This window comes from Lynx rufus, unplaced genomic scaffold, assembly GCF_022079265.1.
Source record: "Lynx rufus isolate CCGP_SWC_20201006 ecotype Redwood Valley unplaced genomic scaffold, mLynRuf1.p SCAF_6, whole genome shotgun sequence".
Taxonomy (NCBI): Eukaryota; Metazoa; Chordata; class Mammalia; order Carnivora; family Felidae; genus Lynx; species Lynx rufus.
Genome location: NW_025814878.1, coordinates 77662904 through 77684642, shown reverse-complemented (window position 1 = coordinate 77684642; position 21739 = coordinate 77662904). Strand labels below are relative to the sequence as shown.

Genomic DNA, 21739 nt, shown 5'->3' with positions numbered 1-21739 from the left:
GAATGAACAGGGTCTCAAATCATGATTGCATTGTCATTGACTTGTCTAACTTCTCTGTAACAGCAAAAATAAGGGCCAGAGGGAGTAAGAAGCTGGTGGTTTAAGAAAACCATCCAACATTTGGAAATAAGGAGAGAAGTTGACCACATAACCTTAAAAGTCGTGCTGGAGCACTAACAATCCCCTCTAGTAAACAGGGATCACCTGTGGGCAACCTTGCCAGCTGCCTACATTTTTACGGTTTCTGGGCTAAGACCAGTTTTAGTTACATAAGTACCTACATAATATCCTCGATTTTGCCTTTTGGCTCCCAAAGCCAAATATTTACCATCTGGCTCTCTAAGACACACTTTGCCGACCTCTAAAAGGCAGTAACTTTGATTTACCATTTACTTTTGGTTATAGCATTTTACAACTCCATAGAGTTAGAAGTTATTGTATAGAAAATGGGTAAGATAAGATGATTATACGTTCTCTTTTCTATTTAGCATACCATTCTTAACTCATCATTCTCCTTTTTTCTCTGGCTATATAAAATTTCCATTTCCAGAGCCTCTTTAGACCAGATTCGTCATCCTAATGATTCCCTTATTAATGAGTGAAGCAAACTTTCACACCTGTTTGTATGAAAATTATGTTTTTTCATGTTTTAAGGGTTATGCTCTGATAAGGGTTGGAGGAGGAAGGGATGGTGGGGCTGGTGGCTCCCAGGATGGGGCAACATTGGACACTCATGAGGCAGGAGATCCTCCGGTGTTCTATAGCCTAGTTCTGATCTCCTGTTTCTCCCAAGAAGATGGTAAGGGAAAGGCAAGGGATAAGACACATAGTAAATGTTGCTGTATTTGGCCATCCTGGTTGGGAAAAGGTTAAAATTATAGGATGCCTTCTCTGTTTTCCAAGGATAGATTCCTGGGATTTTCTTCCATAGACAAAGCTAGGTATTTATTCCTGGCATACAGTATTTCTAGCAGCTGTCCTTCTTCTCTCTAAATATTTCCTTTTTAAATTTTCTTTCAAAGAGAGTTTTCTCAACAGATTGGGCCAGTACTAGTGAGTTCAAGCAAACACTGGCAAGATCAGACCTGAATCGGGGAAGTTTCCTGTATTTGCTAAAATGACCTTCCAGAATTATCTGGGATTTTGATTATAAGTGCCCCTCAGACCTCTTTTACTACATGCTGGGGGATGGGTACTGCTGTACCCAAGCCTTAGACACTAGAAAAGACTATGCCAGCAATAGAGCCACGGACTGTGTAAATTGAAATTTGAGTCCTTGTTGTCCAACCTATGTAATTATCTTCATTTGGGGTCCAGGGACCTGAGAGGAAACACGATTAGTTGGTTGTACTAGGAGGACATTTTAATCAGCTTGCTTGTCAATCACCATGACAGCTTACACTCCAATATACCACCAAAAGGAGAAAATCTGGATCAGCCAGTCACATTGAAAACCTGGGAGCAAAATACCTGTCATATTCTAGATTAAAGAAAGAAAAAAGGAAGAAAACTATTGAAAATCACCTGCGTTTTAAAATCTAGACACTCATTTTTCTTTTCTATTATCATAATACTAATATTGTACCTATTCCCTCAAACTAAAATTATACAGGATGATCGATGCTAGGAACACTTTACTGTAACTACAGGGCATTTGTTTGTTTGTTTTAGAATATCACTTAAAAAAATTTTTTTTAATGTTTATTTTTGAGAAAGACAGAGCATGAGCAGGGGAGGGGCAGAGAGAATCCGAAGCAGGCTCCAGGCTCTGAACTGACAGCACAGAGCCTGACATGGGACTGGAACTCACAAACCTTGGGATCATGACCCGAGCCACTCAAGATGCTCAACTGATTGAGCCACCCAGGTGCCCCTGGAATAGTGTTTTAAAACTCAGGTTCAAGAAGTTTTATAAGATAAGGAGATTAATAGATGTAAGAAGTTCATTAACTGTGTTCAGAAGCAATGGTTGTGGGTGTGTTAGGGTCTGGACTGTCCCTGCCTGGATTGGACCAGGGTGTGAACAGGGATAATTGAGGATGAGGTGTGAGTGTTTGTGTGTGTGTTGTCTGAGTGGGTGCCTGATGGCTGCTCGCTCTTGGGTGGCCCCCTCTCCCTCCTCAGACCCTCCAATGGTAGCTCTTGCTGCTGCCACCGACACGTGTGTGGCTGGCATCCTGCCTCTCCAGCTCTGGTCTGACAAAGTTTCTCCTGGACCAAGCTCCACTCAGCCTCCCCTGAAATTCTCTTCTCAGCTTGGCCTCCACTTTTGGGCTCTAGTGTTTCTCTTTGTTGTCCAATTTTAGCAAGAATCCCACTGAGCTGGCTTAGTTAGAATCCCCCATCCTTTATATCTGATCACCCTCAATGTCTAATCAGGTTTCTCATTCTCCACCCTCCCTCAGGTGATGTGCGATCATCCTGGCCTGCCTTTAGCAAGAATCCTTTTAGGTTGGGTTAGCCAGAATTCACCCCTTACCCTAGATGTTTCCTCTTGGTAAGTTTCCATCTATTGCCCACCACGCTGCTCTTTGGCTATAAATTCCCACTTGTCCATGCTACATTGAGGGTTAAGTCCATTCTCCCCCACCTCAAGGCCCCACTGCAGTGGTTCCTACACACATCAAGATGGCCGTCCTTGAATAAAATCTTTCTCGCCATCTTAACAAGAGTCATTGAATAATTATTTTTTGATGGTACTGGCTGTCTTCATGGATGCTCAGCCCTCGCCACCACCAACTACCACAGGCTGTCTTTCACTGCCCGAGACCAGCCCAGAGGGACTAGGATTCTCTACTTTTTAGAGACCAGGTCTCAATGAAATGGGACTTAAAGGAAAACTGTGCTTTCTGCATTATGCCTTAGTGATTTCCAGACTCATGGAAATTTGCAGCTAAGTGTGGCATATCAGAAAGTGCTCATTACAAAGTCTTTCTGGATAAAAAAGACATATGTCTGATCCCAGCGTCCTTCTAAAGTGTCCCTCTTTGGTCATCCTGCAAGTTCCTTTGGGCAGGGACTGACTTTCATTCATCAACGTGTGATCCGGTGGTGGATGGATGTTTATTGTTTTGGATCAAGCATGTAGAATGTAAAAGATGGTCAAGGTCTGATAATCAAGCACTAGCTGGTTACTTGGGTGAGTCTACCCTTGCCTTTGGTGAAATAACTAAACCAGGATCTCTAGCTTCAGGTGGAGAAGCGCACCTCCACTCCTTGCCTGTCCCTCCTTGCCTGCTCCTAACTTCTACTTTCCCCACCTCCTCACTGTTGGGAAGGAATGCTTTTGGGGGCAGGTGGACACAGTGTCCTCTCACGGTAATTAGGAGCCCTTTTAGATATTGGATTTATCCATTTTGATTTAGATAGGGAATTCATAAAGTTTCTTGTTATTTATTTTTAACTTTTATAAAATCTGTATTTGGCTTTCTAATTCTGCTGGGTGTTGCAAATATTCTTTTAGTTAATCCTCATGACTGTTTACTATCTCTTTTCCAGTTGTGGAAATTGAGTGCTGCTGTTAGTACACAGGATTCACATTCAGGACTATGGCCCTCCAAAGTCATTGCTATGCTGTGCTTCCTTCCAACGTCACTAGGGCCTTATGCATCCTTGGCAATGTACCGCCAGCTTCCTGCTCTCTTTCTAAGGTACTACTTAAGTGGCACCTCCATTGAGAAGCCAGCAGGACACCTGAGTTCTCCCCTGTCTCAACTTGGCTCTTTATATTGACCTTCTCATTTGTCGGATGGGTCTCTAAGCAGATTGTCAGCTCTCCAAGGGAGGAAGGAAGAGAGGAAATTGGCCCCTCACCTCTGTTAGGCTTTCCAAATTCTCCTATGTAAGTCCCTGTTCATTGCTTTCAATTGACTGAGGAAATTGGTCTCCTGACCCTAACTGCCAGGCACTCCCTGGTTCCTTCTCAGTTCTGAGGTAGTTTTTAGGGGGAGAGGCAGTATATTACCAGCATTTAGGAGGTCTTTGATTTCTTAGGGGGTCCTTAGGGCTTTCTTAGCTGCCCCTGTTCAGAGGTAAGCACTCCCAGGCTCAGTGCCGAAGGGTGATCTGTCTTTTTAACGATGCCTTACTAAGATAGGAGGCAATTTTCTTAAAGTTGCTCAAAGTTCTGCTCTGTCAAAATATGTGTCTCCCAACTGAGCCTCTTTGTTTGCATTTTGCCCAAGGCCTTTTCCCTCTGCCTTCATTGTTAGTTTACAGAAAGCCAGAGAGGATGTTAAAGATTCACTTCACTAATTCATAGCCAATTAGGAAGCTTTGTGTTGAACCTGACTGGAAGGTCTCATTGGCAGTAGATTTGGAGCCTTGCCCCCTGGCACTCCAGGGAATTTAAAAAAACTTCCCTTGATTGGTTAGAAAACAGAATTCTGAAACTAATGGTAGAAACAGTTCCCAATTTGGGCATGGCTGGTTACAATGGTACACACACTATGTTTTATTATCAGAATGAATGCTTGCTTTCTATTAGGTAGCTCTGGGCTAACCCCCATTATCTTTAAGAGTCGTCTTCACATCTAACACTTCTTTGTTTTAACCCACACATGGAGCCGATCTGGGGTGTACAAATGGGAAGGGACATTATTTTCTTCTTTCTTTGGTGATAGTGCAGTGGCTTTTTCCCAAGTTTGAATTTTGCTCTAATGATTAGTTTTCTTTCCTCAGGACGCTGTTTCAGTTTCATCCTGAATTGTGTTATTACGAGGAAATGCTGATAGTTAACTATGACTGGAAGGTTTCTTAGGTAGAAACCCTCCAGTTGTTGCAGTTTGCTCAGAGTGCTTCTGCCTTCCAGCAGAATATAAATTAGGTTGGCTGTGGCAAATGTTAAAAACAACAACAACAAAAACAATCTCTTAAGACACTGCAGGAGTTGTGTTCTGGGGGGGCGGGGGAGGGATTAAAGATCCCAGATTGTGAAGGAAGAGGTATGCTTGTTCCCTACTTTTTGATGTAGGAAAACTTGAACCTGCATATTTGAGGGCCCCACCTTTCTAATAAGGTGATCCATTAGCTTCCACAATGTTATTTTATCAAGTGTGACTTTAATTTGAATTTCGTGGCCTCAAAGTTGAACTGTTTGGTAAACAAACAAACACAACCAAAAACCTCCCACAATTTTCTGGGTTGGAATATCTTACCTGGCTCGACGTTGAGAGAGTAGCTGTCTATCTCCAGGTCAAGTTGTTGGGCTGCGGCAGAACGAAAATCCTCCAAGACCCCCTGCACAGCCTTGGTGAGGTTATATGGCACCGACTTAGCAAACTTCAACTTGCTATTCACAATCACACTCCCGTTTCTGAAGTTAAGAATTTCAAGTTGCTTAAATCCCGTAAGATTGGAGCGTAGATATGGAACCAGCTGCAGAATAAAAGATGGTTGACCCTTAACTGTGTTCTAAGTGCTCAGCTGCCGCTAATTCCATTTATACTCACTTCTCATTATCTGAGGCATACATTTCAGTTCCTGTTTGTTTTTATTTTTGTGTCTGGATTTAATGTGAGACCAGAACACAACTATTTAATGATCTGTTTGCAGTGATTATGTGCCATATTTCCACCTTTCTATTTGTGTATTGAGATGGATGGGCAGTGATTTTCTTCCTGATGAATTGTGAGAACAGAGGATTTTTAAAAATCTAGGCCAATGCCGTCAGCAAAGCAGGACTGCCAGGTTCCGTTATCAAAACAAAACAAAACAAAAACCAAGTAAATAAAAACATGTTCCAAACTGAGCCCAGGAGCAGACTGACCTGCTGTATAAATGGGACATTTATTTAGAAGCAACCAATTGAAATGACCCTATTGAAATAACAGCTTACATATCAGCTTGTCTGTCCATGCAGGACATGTTTCATGGTCAACTCATATGCTGTGTAGTGGAAACAGCAGGGAACTGGCAGCCAGGAGACTTGGGTGTCGGTCCTGGAACTGTCACCAGCTATCTGTGTGACCTTCATCAAACCATTTCTCCATTGCATTGTACCTCAGTGCCCTTATCTGAATTGTGAGGAAGAAGAAAAAGTGGTTCCCTAAGGACTTTTCCCAAACTGTAATTTAATAATCTGAAAAGTAGGCCCCAGGGCACTGTGTTTCAGATTCCCACACCTGCCTATTGGGAGTCATAGCCATCCCTGAGATCATTTTGCAGAAATGTCTGAAGCTCAGCAGTATCTTGCTTTGTTCTTGGCCCTGAAAGTTGGTCCCCTCATTCATGAAGTGACATCTACAAACACAGCACACAGATGCAAGCTAAAATCTCCCAGGCTTGGCCCAGATCTACTTTTTTTGCTGCCTGTCCTCACCCCACCAGGATTTTAACTCTAACCCTGCCCACATTCCAATAGCCATGATTCCCCAGCCCCCCAACCCCCACAGCTTATTGTAAAAATAAAATGAAATTTTATACAAAACGTGGAACTTCTTTTCTCAGTCTACTCTTGGTACTCTCCTACACTGACTGGGCTCATTCTTTGTGTCTTAGCATTGCGTTGGCCTCTGGTGGGATTCCTGTCTTCATCTGGTATGCAGATGACTAGCTGCCCCTGTCTCCCCAATCCATTTTCTTCTTCACTGGCATGAGGCTGCCTTGCTGGAGACCACATTTCCCAGTCTTCCTTGCAGCAAGGTGTGGCCATGTGACTAGTTCCCATCAACAGAATATGAGTGGAAGGGATGAGGGTAACTTTCGTATCACTTGCTTAGGAAACTGCTTGCCCTGGGCCTCTTCTCTCAAGTGGAAACAGGGATTTACCAGTGCCTCAGCCTTGATTGTGTGAATGAAGAAATAACATTGGGGGCTGGCAGAATTATAAGATAGAGGAAATGTGAGTCCCTGGATGGCACTGTAGAGCAGAACTTCCCTATCCGTCACGTTGAAGACAAATATATAAACTTGAATCTTACTTAAGTTACTATATTCTTTTTTTTTTCTTGAAGTACAGTTGACACACAATGTTATATTAGTTTCAGGTGTACAACATAGTGATTCGACAAGTCTATGTTATGCTGGCCACAAGCATAGCTATGATCTGTCACCATACTTAAGTTATTATATTCTTGATCTCTTCACTATGGAAGCTTAGTATGTACCCTCATTAATACACCTGAGCTAGGTGCACTGGGTCTCTGTTCCCTGAGATTGCCCCAGTATCTACTTACCACACTGGGGTGTCTGTGTGTGGGGGGGTGGGGAACGGGGGTGGGGAGATAGCACAAAGTCTTACCTTAAAACAAAGTTTTCTTTTAGAGTTCACTTGAAGACTTGGTTTTTATGTGGCTTTAATTTGCATGGTTGCTTAACTTATATGAAGCTTACAAATATTTTTCTGGTATTTTCAGAAATTCTACAATTTTTGTGATATGCATTGTGTACTTGACTTTAATTGGCTGTACAGAGGTATCAGAGAGTTGAGCCTTTCTCATTATATACATTTCTCTTACTGTACATGTAGAAAGAAAATAAACGTGAGTTTGGGGGGTATTTTATAATCAAAGATATATGCCATCATGATCATCATTTCACTTTCTTTGTTAGGGATCAGGGATGATAGCCATTTAGCTATTTTTTAGTTTCACAGGAACTTAAGAAGAGGTAAGAAAAGAGTCCTTACACTTGAAGTCTTGGCCTCATCTGTTGTGGACCTTTCTAATTTTGAATCCTTCCGTTTTGATGGCTGGAAAATAGCTTGTGGCGTTATAACTTAGGAAAAGTTTGCTCCTATTGCTTTTAAATTCCACATCCCATGCTTGAATGGCTTTGTACTATCCCTGGGAAAACTAAAATAGGAAGAACTATAATGGGGGTGCCTAGGTGGCTCCATTGGTTAAGTGTCTGACTTTGGCTCAGTTTGTGAGTTTGAGCCCTGTGCTGGGCTTTGTGCTGACAGCTCAGAGCCTGGAGCCTGCTTCGGATTCTGTGTCTCCCTCTCTCTGCCCCTCCCCCTCTCACACTGTCTCTCTTTCTCTTTCCCTCTCTCTCTCTCTCAAAAATGAATAAACATTTAAAAAATTAAAAAAAAGTAAGAACTATAATGAAAAGACCTTAAGGGTAAGATCTCATGAGGCTGAGTGGCAGTGTCTGTCCGGAGTGTTGACCACAGAACTTACTTGCTTATTGGATCTGAATCCATCCCCACACTTTAGCTGAATGCCTTCAGCCACAGCTATCTCAGAGGCTTGTCTCTCTCAACATTCACTGCTCAAGACAGAGAGTGATTATATTATAAAGTAACAACACAGAAAGGAAGAACACACAGAGAATCGGAATCAGTGCTTACTCACCAGCTGTGTGAATTGTTGCTCCAGAGCTTGGTACTCTAGAGAGCTCTTGTTGAACAGGTTGTTGGAGAAGGGCATGTTAGCGACTCGCAGACTGAAGAACACTACCAGCTCTTGGCCCTTGCTGGCAGTGGTCATAGAACTAGTGGTGATGTACTGTAAAGCTGGGCTAGGTGTGATATTCTCCAAGAAACGATCCGGGGTAGAAACATACCCACTGAATCTTGGTAGCTGAGAGGAGGCAGGAGCATCAGATATATCCATTACATCTAAGTCTCTCACTATTTCCTGGCTGCCTGATGATGCAGATGGCTGTGAAATTTCCAGAGCCGATTGGCTGATGGTAGAATAATCATCTGTGGGGATGGTTAGTCCTGGGATTAGTACTGTTTGGTCGACGGGCATTATGTCTGTGACACTTTGATTTGTCAGAGAGAAGATGCTTGAGGCAGTAAAGAAAGGTAGAGTGTCTGATAGGGAAGCAGGTGGAGACCAAGAAGTGTCTGTGGAAAAAGCTTCCGAGTCCAATTCATTATGTCCAAGTATTTTCCACAAAGAATAGAAAGAAAGAAAGGAAATCCAAAGTCAGACTTAACTTAAAAAAACAAACAAACAGCATTTGCATTGATTGTTTTAACGTCATACATTTAAAGAACAAGAAATTGGTATTGAAAGGATAGATAGTCCCTTGTCCAAACCTAGGGAGAGAAAGGGTGGGTCCTTGTACCCATTTTGTTCAGGCCCAAATAGTTCTGGGAAGATGACACTAAAAGACCACCAGTAACCTAAAATTTCGGGAATTTCTGCCTAGCCAGATACAACACACCTAGGGACCAGCTGGTAAAAACTGACAAGGTCACCAGGTGTTGCCAAAACACAGATGGCATTGGAACATATTTGGATCCCACATTGCCATCTGGAACTCCCAGCCAATTAGCTATGCAGTTTGGGCCCAGAAATTTTATTCACCTTCCAGTCATGCAAGCCTGCATTTTATGCATCTGGATTTTTTTGGATACCAGTGAACACATTTTGGTAGTTTTACCACTTAAAACTTAAATTATGCTTTTCCAATATTGGATAATCTGACTGAATAACTTGCCATTCTTCTACCACCCCATCTTCCCAATATGGTAATGACTTATTAAATCAATATCCATCACTTACATATTCACCACTGACCTATTTGCTCTATGTTTCCTTTCTGTTTTCCTAGAGTTAATGTTTTCTTTGATTTTTTTATTTGCTTAGTTTTCTTTGTATTTAATGTCATTACTCTCAAACTTTCCACTGAATTTTCTAACATTTTTCCACATCAGGTAATGTATCACTTCCAATGTTTGGAGACCTTCCTCTCTTTCTGTCTAGACTGCTACTCTCTAAGCCTACAGAAAGCTGTCCCCTGAAAATTCCCTTTTGCAAAAGTAAAGGTGTGGGTGACACATAAAATGTGAACATTGTATTGGCTATACATCTTGTTAAATATTTGATAGTACTGAAAGATCTTTTCACTTTTACATGAGTATACCTTGATAATTTCTACCACTACTTTGCATTTCTTCCTTGGGTGGGAACACATTGAACCACCAAAGTCTACTCCCTTTTGGGGACAAGATTCAAATCAGTAAGTATTTATGAACTAAGAAAGTGGTTATATGAAACTTTCAGATAAGAGATTGGTGGGTTATTAAAATATTCCAATAAACCTAAATCCAGAGCCACTGACAATATTTAAGGCATTAGGCAGATCAAAACAAGGAGCTTTCTGTGATCACTTCAGCAGCATTTTGGCAAATATGTGGGAAAGCCGAGTTGAAATCCAAATGCTAAGCATGATGAATGGACTGTCTGGATGCAGATATAATCTTTGGACTCTCAGTCAGCTAATTTACTAGAGTGCAATCACCCAAACTGAAACTCCAAGTGATAAACAGCTCTGAAAGGTAGAATCATATTATATTTATTAGTTTCTTAAAATAAAATCTGCCTGCTGGTGAACTGTACCCAGATTTCAGAGAAGTACCCTCTTTTCTCTCGCTTGGGGAGAATGCTTAGGTGTGTTTACCCATACTTCATTCAAGTGTCATAAATGGTGTTTTCTAACATCCACGATCTCTCTGGATATACACCACAGTTTTATTCAAATCTTCATTGTCACGGACTGAATATTTGCATCTCCCTCAGATTCATACTTTCAAGCCCTAATCTCCAATATGACAGCATTTGGAGGTGGGTCTTTGGGAGGTAATTAGGTCATGCGGGTAGAGCCCTCATGAATTGGATTAGTGCCTTTATAAGAAGAGATGCAGAGAGACGATTTCTCTCTCTGCCACGTGAGAGAAGGCATCCTTCTTTCTGCAAACCAGAAAGAAGTGCCTCACCAGGAACCAAATCAGCTGGCAACTTAATCTTGGACTTCCTGGCCTCAGACACTGAAAAATAAATTCCTGCTATTTAAGTCACCTAGACTATGATATATTGTTACAGCAGCCTGAGCTGGCTAAGACATCCATAGAAGGATCTGGGATGAGTAAACGAAAAGGCTTCGAGGGTTATCTGTGATTTGATTGGACTTCTTCGTGTCATGGGGAAATAAATGCTTATAAACCTGTGTTCCTATGACGTGATGTTGCTGCTTCTCTAGATGGTAAGGGTCTGGGAAGAAGCACAATGATAGAAATCTGCATTCTGTTTCTGGGCCAGCATCTTATTACTCACACTTTCGTTACTGTATAGACGTTAGCCAGATTAAAATGGTCCACTGCCTTATGTCATCAACCAGTAAAAGTGAATTCCTAACTCCTTCCCTTTGTAGCACCTTAACACTCATCTTTTACACTCAAAATAAACCTAAAGAAGTCCTTTCGCTGACAGAACAGTTGGCTACTTAAATGTAGGATTCCTAGATGAAATACTAGATGAAAATTATTCGTTATTTATCTGAAATTCAAATTTAGCTGGGCATCTCGTATTTTTCTTTGCTTATTCTAGCAGTCCTACTTAAGTGTGGTTTTAAAAAACTCTACTCTCTCTTGGCTTGAGACTGAATCTATTAAGGCTATAGGTCATTCTTTTGAAATAAAAATATTGTCACATCTCAGCACCACTTCTAAATGTATTTTAAATAATGATCTTTTCATTAGATCCTTATGTAGAAATTAGACATGGCAGTGACACAGGCCATTTCAACATGAAGTTTTTACACTGCAACAGAGAAGCCAAGCACTGAAAGCCATTTACTTTATCATGAGGTATGCAAAATGAGCAGACTCATAATAACATGACTTTTAGCTTTTATATTACAGTGTGTGTGGGATTCCTGTGAGGGTGTGGGTTGTGTTTATATGTCAGTGTGCATGGTGGGGTTGCTGGTTAGAATCCCAGCTGCTGGGTAGAGAGGAAATGGTTAGTTTGGTCACTTTCTGTATGGGAGACCTGTCTAAAAGCAAAGGTTGCAGAGACATTGGTCTAAACCAAAGTAGATGAGCTCAGGTTAAGCTGAAGTCCACAGTGAGAGAAGCCAGTAATGGGTTAAGATGAGCACAGTGAGGGCAGCCAGAAACCCTACTGGTAACCAGAGGAAGGCAAAGCACAAAATGAGCAAAGTGTGACAGACAAGTGCAGATGAAAGAATATTTTAAATGTTTATAGGAAAAGATACACACACACTTATGTCATAAACATCAGTAGCCATTTATTTTATGTTTAAAAATCTAAAAAGAGATTCCACAATCTCTTTCAGATCTTCAAGTGGCATGACCAGCAATTCTTAATTCTATATCAAACTAATCCATTCTTATTTATCATGACAAGAAAGTTACTACCTTCTTTTTGGCATATTATAGGGACAGGAAATAAGTGTTTATTATACATGCATTGAACAGATAAATACTGATGGACTACTCTGTGCCAGGTACTGTTCCAGGTACTGGAATATATCAGTGAGCAAAAGAGTTGAAAGTTTTGGCCCCAAGGAGCTTTCTGTCTAGTAGAGGAAGACAGAAAGTAAACAAGTAAACAATAGGAAATATGTAGTATTCCAAGTGGTGATAAGTACTATGGAAATAAAGTAAAGTGGGAAATGGGTGGGAATGTTGGGTTGGCAATGTATACACAGCAGTCACTGAAAATCTAATATTTGGCAAGATCTGAAGGAGGTGAGAGAGTTTAGCCATGCGGCAAATGCAAATGAGCAAGCCAAAGAAAGAAAGGTGTTTTTCATGTTTCAGTAACAGCTGGCTGGGAGGGCAGCATGGCTAGGATGGCGTTCTATACTATCAATTAAGTGTGAGGGTGACAAAAAATATTTTCAAACACTCAAAGCCTCAAAAAATCCCTCCCAGATACCCGTTTTAAGGATGTTTTCACCTAAAACAATGGTAAACCAAGAAATAGGAAGAAATGGGATACTGAAAAAAACTTAGGGAAACCCTGAAAGGTGGTGAAGGGGTCTCTCAAGGAGATAGGTACCCCAGGTGTCTCAAGAGACAAGTATATAGAATGCTTGTATCATCAAACCTTCTGCTATTGCAGTCAATTTTTTAACTTGACAAAACTATTGGAGGATATGCTCCAAAAGACAAGATAGTAAACAACAGAGAGAGGAAGCCTGAAGTCTAGGGATCAAGGAATCCAACTCAGAAGAAGGCCAAGGAAATTCTAAGGATGATAGCAAAGGGAATTTTCAGGGGACAGCTTTCTGTAGGCTTAGAGAGTAGCAGTCTAGACAGAAAGAGAGGAAGGTCTCCAAACATTGGAAGTGATACATTACCTGATGTGGAAAAATGTTAGAAAATTCAGCGGAAAGTTTGAGAGTAATGACATTAAATACAAAGAAAACTAAGCAAATAAAAAAATCAAAGAAAACATTAACTCTAGGAAAACAGAAAGGAAACATAGAGCAAATAGGTCAGTGGTGAATATGTAAGTGATGGATATTGATTTAATAAGTCATTACCATATTGGGAAGATGGGGTGGTAGAAGAATGGTATTGCAAGAAACATAAACCTTTATTGACAAGAATAGAAAGACAATAAATGATATACATAACTGATGACTCAAAAATGCATTGCATTTAAAATTATGGGAAGAGTAAATTCCAGAAGAAATTGCTAACTGAGTCAAAAGACTACTTTTGGTAAGTGGGACTGCACAGTGGGGAGATGTGAAGTAGGGAATTGCTGTATTTTTCAGAACACTTTAATATGACTTGATCTAAAAAAATTAAGTGCTTATTTGGGATAATTGTATATTCAAATGCAGTTCTAAGAAATAATAGAGAGTGACATCAGTAAAAATGGCAGAGTAACTCCAAAAGCCAAGTTGACCTTCACATTTGAAAGTTACAGCTAGTAAGTAGTTGTGATATAATAAGAAATACACATTTGGTCTCTTCTTCCACTTCCTAACACAGAGCTCCTAAGTCCCTTGTAATTTCCTGGGTGATAGGAACATCTTTCATTCTAGTGAGGTGAATGTTGGTGGGTTCCTGGATAGCATCAGGATGGGGGCTGGCCACTGAAATGACCAAGACAGGATTAGAAGTTGGAAATTTCACTTCTATCCCCCATCCTCTGAGGAGAAGTGAGGGGCTGCATATTGTTAATAATTGATCATGCCTATGTGTTGAAGCCTCCATTAAAATTCCTAAACTGTGGTTTTTGTAGAGCTTCTGGGTTGGTGAATACATCCATGTGCCAGGAAAGTGGTGCACTCCAGTTCCACAGGGACAAATGCTCCTGCACTTGGGACCTTTCCAGAACTCAGCCTATGTATCTCTTCACTTGCCTGTTCATTTATATTTGTTAGTATGCCCTTTATAATGCCTTAATGCAGCTAAGGGTTTCATTGAATTCTGTGAGCCATTATAACAAATTATGAAACTTGAGAAGGTGCTTGTTGGAACCCCCAATTTATTTTCATTTTTCTAAATTTTATTTCTTTTAATAAAAATTGTATATATTTAAGCTAAATAACATGATTTGACATACATATACATAGTGAGGTGGTTATAACAGTCAAGCTAATTAAAATATCTCCTCACATAGTTACCATCTTTTTCCTTGTGAAGAGAAAGCTACTGAAATCTACTGCCAGCAGATTTTCCATATTAAATACAGTATTATTAACCACAGTCAGCAGGCTATACAGTAGACCTCTGGACTTATTTATCCTATATAACTGTGACTTTATATCCTTTATATCATCCCATTATCCTTTATATCCTTTATATCGTCCCATTTCCCTCACCTCCCTGTCCCTGGTAACCACCATTATGCTTTCTGCTTCTAGGTATTGACTTTTTAAGATTCCACATATGAGTGAGATCACGCAGCTTTTTTTTTCTTTCTGTATCTGGCTTATTTCACTTAGGACAATGTCTTCCAATTTCATCCATGTTGTTGTAAATGGCAGAATCTCCTTTTTAAAGGCTGAATAATATTGCGTTGCATCACAATTTCTTTAACCGTTCATCCATTGACGGATACTTACAGCTCATTGATCAAAAGTACAAGTAATAGTCTGGGACTTGCATCTGAAGTGGGGGGCAGTCTTGTAGAGCTGAGCCCTTAACCTGTGGGGTCTGCACCAACTCTGAGTAGTTAGTGTCATACTAAATTGCACAATAGCCAATTGGTGTCTGAAGAGTTGGAATATTGATTGATATTAAAAACTCCTTATAGGGGCACCTGGGTGGCGCAGTCGGTTAAGCGTCCGACTTCAGCCAGGTCACGATCTCGCGGTCTGTGAGTTCGAGCCCCGCGTCAGGCTCTGGACTGATGGCTCGGAGCCTGGAGCCTGTTTCCGATTCTGTGTCTCCCTCTCTCTCTGCCCCTCCCCCGTTCATGCTCTGTCTCTCTCTGTCCCAAAAATAAATAAAAAACGTTGAAAAAAAAATTAAAAAAAAAAAAACTCCTCCACACATTTGATGTTAGAAGTATTGTGAATAGAGAAATAGTATTTCTTTTAGTAGCTAAGCCCTCAGGAACTGTGACACGCATGAGCCCTTCTTAAAACAACTGGAGCACCTGACTGGCTGGCTCAGTGGGTTGAGCATCTGACTTCAGCTCAGGTCACCATCTTGTAGTTCCTGAGTTTGAGCACCACATGGGGCTTGCTGCTGTCAGCACAGTCTGCTTTGGATCATTCCTCTCTCCCCACATCCCCCTCTCTGTGCCTCTCCCCTGCTTGTGCTCTCTCTCTCTCTCAAAAATAAAAAAAATTAAAGAAACCCCAATTATATCATGATACATCCCAGCTAGCTAAATGACACATCAAAACAGAGAACTCAGGAATATAGAAGCTGTGGTAGAAGGTTTGAGAGAGAGAGTGCTAAATCCACTTAAATATGGAAATCTGCCAAGAAGCCATAGGAATTGTGACTGCAGAACCAATTCTAAACTTAGGAAATGTGACAATTGTAAAATACTCACCTAACTACCAAAACTTGGGATGTAGGGGGGTGAAGATGGCTGGACTATGAGTGTTTTTTTCTAAAGCTTACTTATTTATTTTTGACAGAGAGAGAGAGAGAGAGAGAGGCAGGGAGAGAGAATCCCAAGCAGGTTCCACACTATCAATGCAGGGCCCCACGTGGGGCTCCAACCCACAAACTGTGAGATTAAGACCTGAGCTGAAATCAAGAGTCAGATGGTTAACCGACTGAGCCACCCAGGCGTCCCTGGACTATGAGTGTTTTGATAAATTTATCTTTCATAGCAGTACATCAAAGATGCTGCCTAGTGTTGGTACATATAATGTAAATGATAATGACTCCAAGTTGATATTTTAGGTAGTCTTTCTTTAGGGATCTCTTAAGAATGAATATGTCATGAAGTAAGGAAATATTTATCTAAAATTGAGCAATTTTTTGCTCTTCATTTCAGTTTCTTTTTCTTCTGTTAAAGTCAAGTAAAATTACGTGCAGTCCATTTTATTAGGATGGCATTACAGAAAAATTCCATTTTTGTACAAGTACTTCAATCTATCCTTTTATCTTTTTAATTGTATTGAGAGATATCTGAAATGATAGGTATCATTTCATTATTTCTGAGTAGCAAAATTGCAGCGTCTTTATTTCACTTTTTTTTGTAATTTTCTCCATCCTTTAACATTTTAAATAATAAGCATGAATTATTTTTTGGAAAATAATGGTAATTACCATCTTAAAAAGCCTATTGTTTAGTCATTCAACATAAATATATGTCTATTGTTTTTCTCACAGATATTATTTTTAGGTTTTTGTAAACCTCAGATTAAAAAATAGCTTCATGGTTATCGAGAGTGAATGTGAAATTTCAAATGTATCTACATTTTATTTTATTTTATTTATTTTTTAATGTTTATTTATATTTGAGAGATAGAGACAGAGTGTGAACAGGGGAGGGACAGAGAGAGGGAGAGAGGGAGACAGAATGTGAAGTAGGCTCCAGACTCTGAGCTGTCAGCACAGAGCCGGACGCAGGGCTTGAACCCACGAACTGCAAGATCATGACCTGAGCTGAAGTCAGACGTTTAACTGACTGAGACACCCAGGTGCCCCTTTAAAATTTTTTTTTCAAATGTATCTACATTTTAAGTAAAAGTCTTAAGCAGAGATACGACAGAAACAAAATATTTTACTATCAATTCTTTACGGTTTTTAATAATGTTAAAATAATATCTGTATTAAAACTGAAAATGGTAAGAATCTTAATTTGTAAACCCTGGGAACTTTATTGTGTTTTCTTACTATTTTAGTTAGGTGTTTCTATGAGGGTATGCCTCAAAATCTAGTCTTAGGGGCCTTCTGGGTGGCTTGGTTAAGCGTCCAACTTTGGCTCGGGTCATGATCTTGGTTTGTGAGTTCGAGCCCCGCATCGGGCTCTGTGCTGACAGATCAGAGCCTGGAGCCTGCTTTGGATTCTGTGTCTCCCTCTCTCTCTTCCCCTTCTTTGCTCATACTCAGTCTCTCAAAAATAAATAAATGTTAAAAAAATTAAAAAAAAATCTAGTCTTGGGTGGCAGGATTGAGGAATATTTATTTGGCACCTGTTATGTTCTAGGTACTATACAGACATATTTAAAAAACAACAACAAAAAACCTTTCCATTTACTTTAAGCCATTTTATGTTTTTCCAACTGATTATACACTTTGTATTGGCTACTTGATGTGAATTACTGTAGTCTTGAAGTATCTGTCTAATTATGTCTTCTCAAATGATTTGATTTAAGTGGGTAATTAAGAGAGGCAGCCTAAGGCTACAAAGATGAGCGTCCCCTCAACCAGTGGTCACCATTAGAATGAAATATGCACATCTATGTATTCTATTATGGTGCGTTCTTCTTCCCAAATCATCAATCAACAAAGGTACATTTTTTTTTTTGCAATTTAGTTTATTACACCTTTCCCTCTCTTAAATAAAACCTGAATCTGAGAATTCTTAGACTTAAACTCTGCCTTATATAATATAAAAACTACACAGCTCGGGGCTGCAGTGCACCTGATTACCTTCTCTCTTCACTCTGAGTAACCTATCTCTAACAACTTTCATTTTAAAATCAGTCCTGTAGGGGCACCACACCTGGGTGGTTCAGTCAGTTAAGCGTCTGACTTCAGCTCAGGTCATGATCTTGTGGTTCTTGTGTTTGAAACCTGCATTGGGCTCTGTGCTGATAGCTCAGAGCCTGGAGCCTGTTTCAGACTCTGTGTCTCCCTCTCCTTATGCCCTGCCCCCCCCCCATCTCTCTCTCTCTCTCTGTCTGTCTCAAAAAATAAACATTAAAAAAAAAAAATTAAAGTCAGCCCTGTATAAGGCGATTGTGAAGATGCATTTAGAAAAAGCCCATCTATGTCTTTCCTTCATTTGTTGGTGGCCTTAATAAAATTTTTGATTGTCTTCTCTGAATACATAAACATTTTAGGACAAATGAAGTAACTGTTACATGGTTATGACATGCAGCGATGTTGTAACTTCTAATAGCATGGTCATATTTCAATTCTGAAGGACTTCTGAATTATTTATTCCAAGATTATTGAAAAGGATGTGTTTTTCCACTTCTGGCTTGCAAGTGAAATAATCAATTTATTTTTCTCTCTATTAATAATTTCATATATATCTAAGGAAGTAATAAAGATTAAGATAAAATAAAATGTGAATTTAGAACTATGGAAAGCACACAAAATATTATATTGTAGACAGTCTCTAATATGGTCATTGATGACCCTTAATTTCTGTTATTCATATCCCTGTACAGTAGTAAACTGCCCCATTGAAAATTACTGCTGACAATGTTGAACTTTAATCTGAGCTTTTCCAGAAAACAGCTATGGTTAACAAGCCTTCATCTCAAACCTTTTGCTTTCCAAAATCTCTCCACCATCTTTTTTGTTCTGGGAAAGGGCTAACTGCAAAGAATCACCTTTCTTCATAGGACTTAGGGAAGACTTGCTGTCTACGCTTTCCCAAGATTCCCATAAGCCTCACAGATGACTCCCTTTGATTCTATAGAACTCCACCTGCTTTGAGACAACATGGATGGACCTAGCGGGTATTATACCAAGTGAAAAAAGTCAGACTGAGAAAGAGAAATACAACATGATTTCACTCGTATATGGAACCTAAAAAAGAAAATAAAGGAATTAACAATGGAAAGCAGAACCAGACTATAAATACAGAGAACAAACTGATGGTTGCAAGAAGGAAGTGGACAAAATGGGTGAAGGAAAGAGAGAGATATAGGCTTCCAGCAATAGAACGAATAAGTCACGGGAATAAAGGCATAGGATAAGGATCACAGTTAATGACACTGTAATAGTGATATAATAAGACAATGGTAGCCACACTTGTGGTGAACACAGTATAATGTATAAACCTGTCAATCTCTAAATTGTGCCCATGAAACTAATGTAACATCGTGTGTCAACTATACTCAAATAAAAAAAAAAACCAACAGCAAACCCATCCATGCTTTTCTTTGAGACATTCCTCATTAATGAACTGCTCTCCCTATTGTAACAGTATGAATAAAATTGTGTCCTTAATTATCTGGTATATTTTGTTTTACACACTGCTCTAAGCTCTAATTTTATAAATTATATGTAGGTATGCATTCTTCATTGATTCCCTAAACCAATCATTCCTCAGTTATTAAACACCTACTATGTCGCAGTATAACATGGTGATTTAAATGAATTGCTAGAGAGGACTTTATGGTTATTTTAAAGGCATGTTGCCTTTAAGTCAAGGACTGGAGCAGCAAACCCAGAAAAGAAAATTTCAGTTAATCCACTGATTATTTTTATAGAGAATCAGTGGAATCATTGTTTGATAATTTAGTGGAAACTTGTTTCCTAAAAGTAAGTTTTCTGTATACTCAAGAAAGCACAGAAGAGTAAAAAGGCATTAGACTTAGAAAGTTTGAATATTTGATTCAGTTCTTCCTTTACTTCACTCAATCATTAATTCATTTAACACATATTTATTGCATATTGATATGTGCCAGGCATTTTGCTAGGTCATAATAATAGCTCCTATTTTTTTGTTACTTAGTACATACCAGGCACAGTTCTAAGCATCGAACACATTAACTAAATCTTCACAAGAAGCCCATGAAATAAGTACTGTAATGACCATTGCACAGATGGAAAACTGAGGCACAGACAGAAGTTAAATAACTTGCCCAAGGCTGCAAGGCGTTGAGCTGAGGTTTGGAGGCACATAGTTAGACTCCAGAACCCATCTTCCTGGACTGCTGACGGTGGGATGATGAACACAACAGACCTGGCCCTTGTCTTCAGGGAACATTCAGTCTTCAAGCGTTAACTATCTGATCACAAGTAGGTGTTGTGAAAGAGGACACTCACAGTGCTTTGGGAAGCATAAAAGGGAGACCTGATTTTCATTTGCTGGTAGATCTGCATTTGTGAAATAAAGCTGGTAAGAAGACTTGTGCTCATGGCTTTAGGGATGTGGTGAGGAGCAAAGCCAAATATGATCTAAGAAAGCAAAATTAACAAGTGCAATTCTTTAAACCACAAGCTGTGCTCATTTGCAGAAAAAAACTGGTGTGTATGTTGGAGATGCCAGTCTGGTTTCAGGAAAGTCTCTTCAGAGAACAACCTTAAGCAATTTTTGATTGTGAACTGCTAAGATCAAAGCAAGTGTTATTTCTTAAAATAAGGCAAACATTTCAGTGCAAATTTGGAAAACTGGTTACTTCACAAAAAATTTTCATAAGAATATCATAAAAATACTGAAGGTAAGTTTAATGATGATTTTCTTAATTGCAATAAATATTCAACAGTTTAAATGAAAATAAAGTTGGTTTAAAAGTTAAGCATGCATTTTATTTACTTATTTTTTTAACGTTTATTTTTGAGAGAGAGGTGGGGAGTGGGAGGAGTAGACAAAGGGAGACACAGAATCTGAAGCAGGTTCCAGGTTCTGTGCTGACAACTCAGAACCTGATGCAGGGCTAGAACCCACAAGCCATGAGATCATGACCTGAGCCGAAGTAGGACAGTTAACCAACTGAGCCACCCACCCAGGCGCCCTTTAAGCATGCATTTTAAAGGATGATCAGACTTGGTTTTACTGCAGAGTTGTTTTCCTACCAGTCAATGAAAGCAATGCAGTATGGATAGGAATTTTAGAAGGATGCTGCATTTTCCTTTAGGAAGGTGGGAAGCTATAAAATCACAGATGAATTGGACCTAAAATGGAGTATCTCTATTGGCTTGGAAATGCCTGTGCCAGGAGTATATGTTCTCTGAGGGCAGAGTCTGGGTCTTTCATTTGGGAGCATCTTAAATAGAGTACTTTGCACATGCCCAATAATGACTCATGTTTGGTCTGTGAATGAGAAGCTGGAAGTCAGAGGTCAGTTAGTGGTGGTCAGTCACCGGTGTGTGCCAAGTTCCTGAAGCAGAGATGTGTGATGAAATAGGGCCTGGCCATGCCCTAAGCATATTGGAATAAAATGAATTCTGTTCAGAGTAGATCTCTAATGTCCTAAAAAAGTTAATGTAGTTTAGTTCACGCTGGGAAAAATTGTGAAAGATTGTGACATGAGTATAATAAAGTTATTAGGTGTCGGGGTGCCTGAGTCAGTTAAGCCTTTGACTTCCGCTCAGGTCATAATCTCAAGGTTCTTGAGTTCGAGACCCGCATCAGCCTCTGTGCTGACAGCTCAGAGCCTGGAGCCTGCTTCGGATTCTGTCTCCCTCGTTCTCTGCCCCTCCCCCGCTCATGTTCTATCTCTCTCAAAAATAAAAACAAACATAAAAAAAAGATTATTAGGTGTCTTTTCAAGAAAATACTGAGCATCACCTGGCAGACCTTTGGAGGTTAGGTACTTTTAGAGGCTTCTGTGCTTTTTATGGTCTTTGGGCTATTCTAAAACTCTATAAGCTATACAGAAGTAATGGCAATGCAAATAATTCAAGTTCTCAGAGATGCAAGAA

At 39.8% G+C, this 21739-nt stretch overlaps 1 protein-coding gene across 1 annotated transcript in view; it reads right to left on the bottom strand.

Annotated features, from left to right (window-relative positions):
• IMPG1 (interphotoreceptor matrix proteoglycan 1) overlaps positions 1-21739 on the bottom strand; it is a 131706-nt gene that overhangs the window by 21316 nt on the left and 88651 nt on the right. The window contains exons 13-14 of the mRNA XM_047103019.1: positions 8298-8797; positions 5157-5376 (exon numbers count right to left, since the gene is read on the bottom strand). Coding sequence (XP_046958975.1) covers positions 5157-5376; positions 8298-8797 — 720 coding nt within the window. The remainder of the gene's footprint in view (positions 1-5156; positions 5377-8297; positions 8798-21739) is intronic.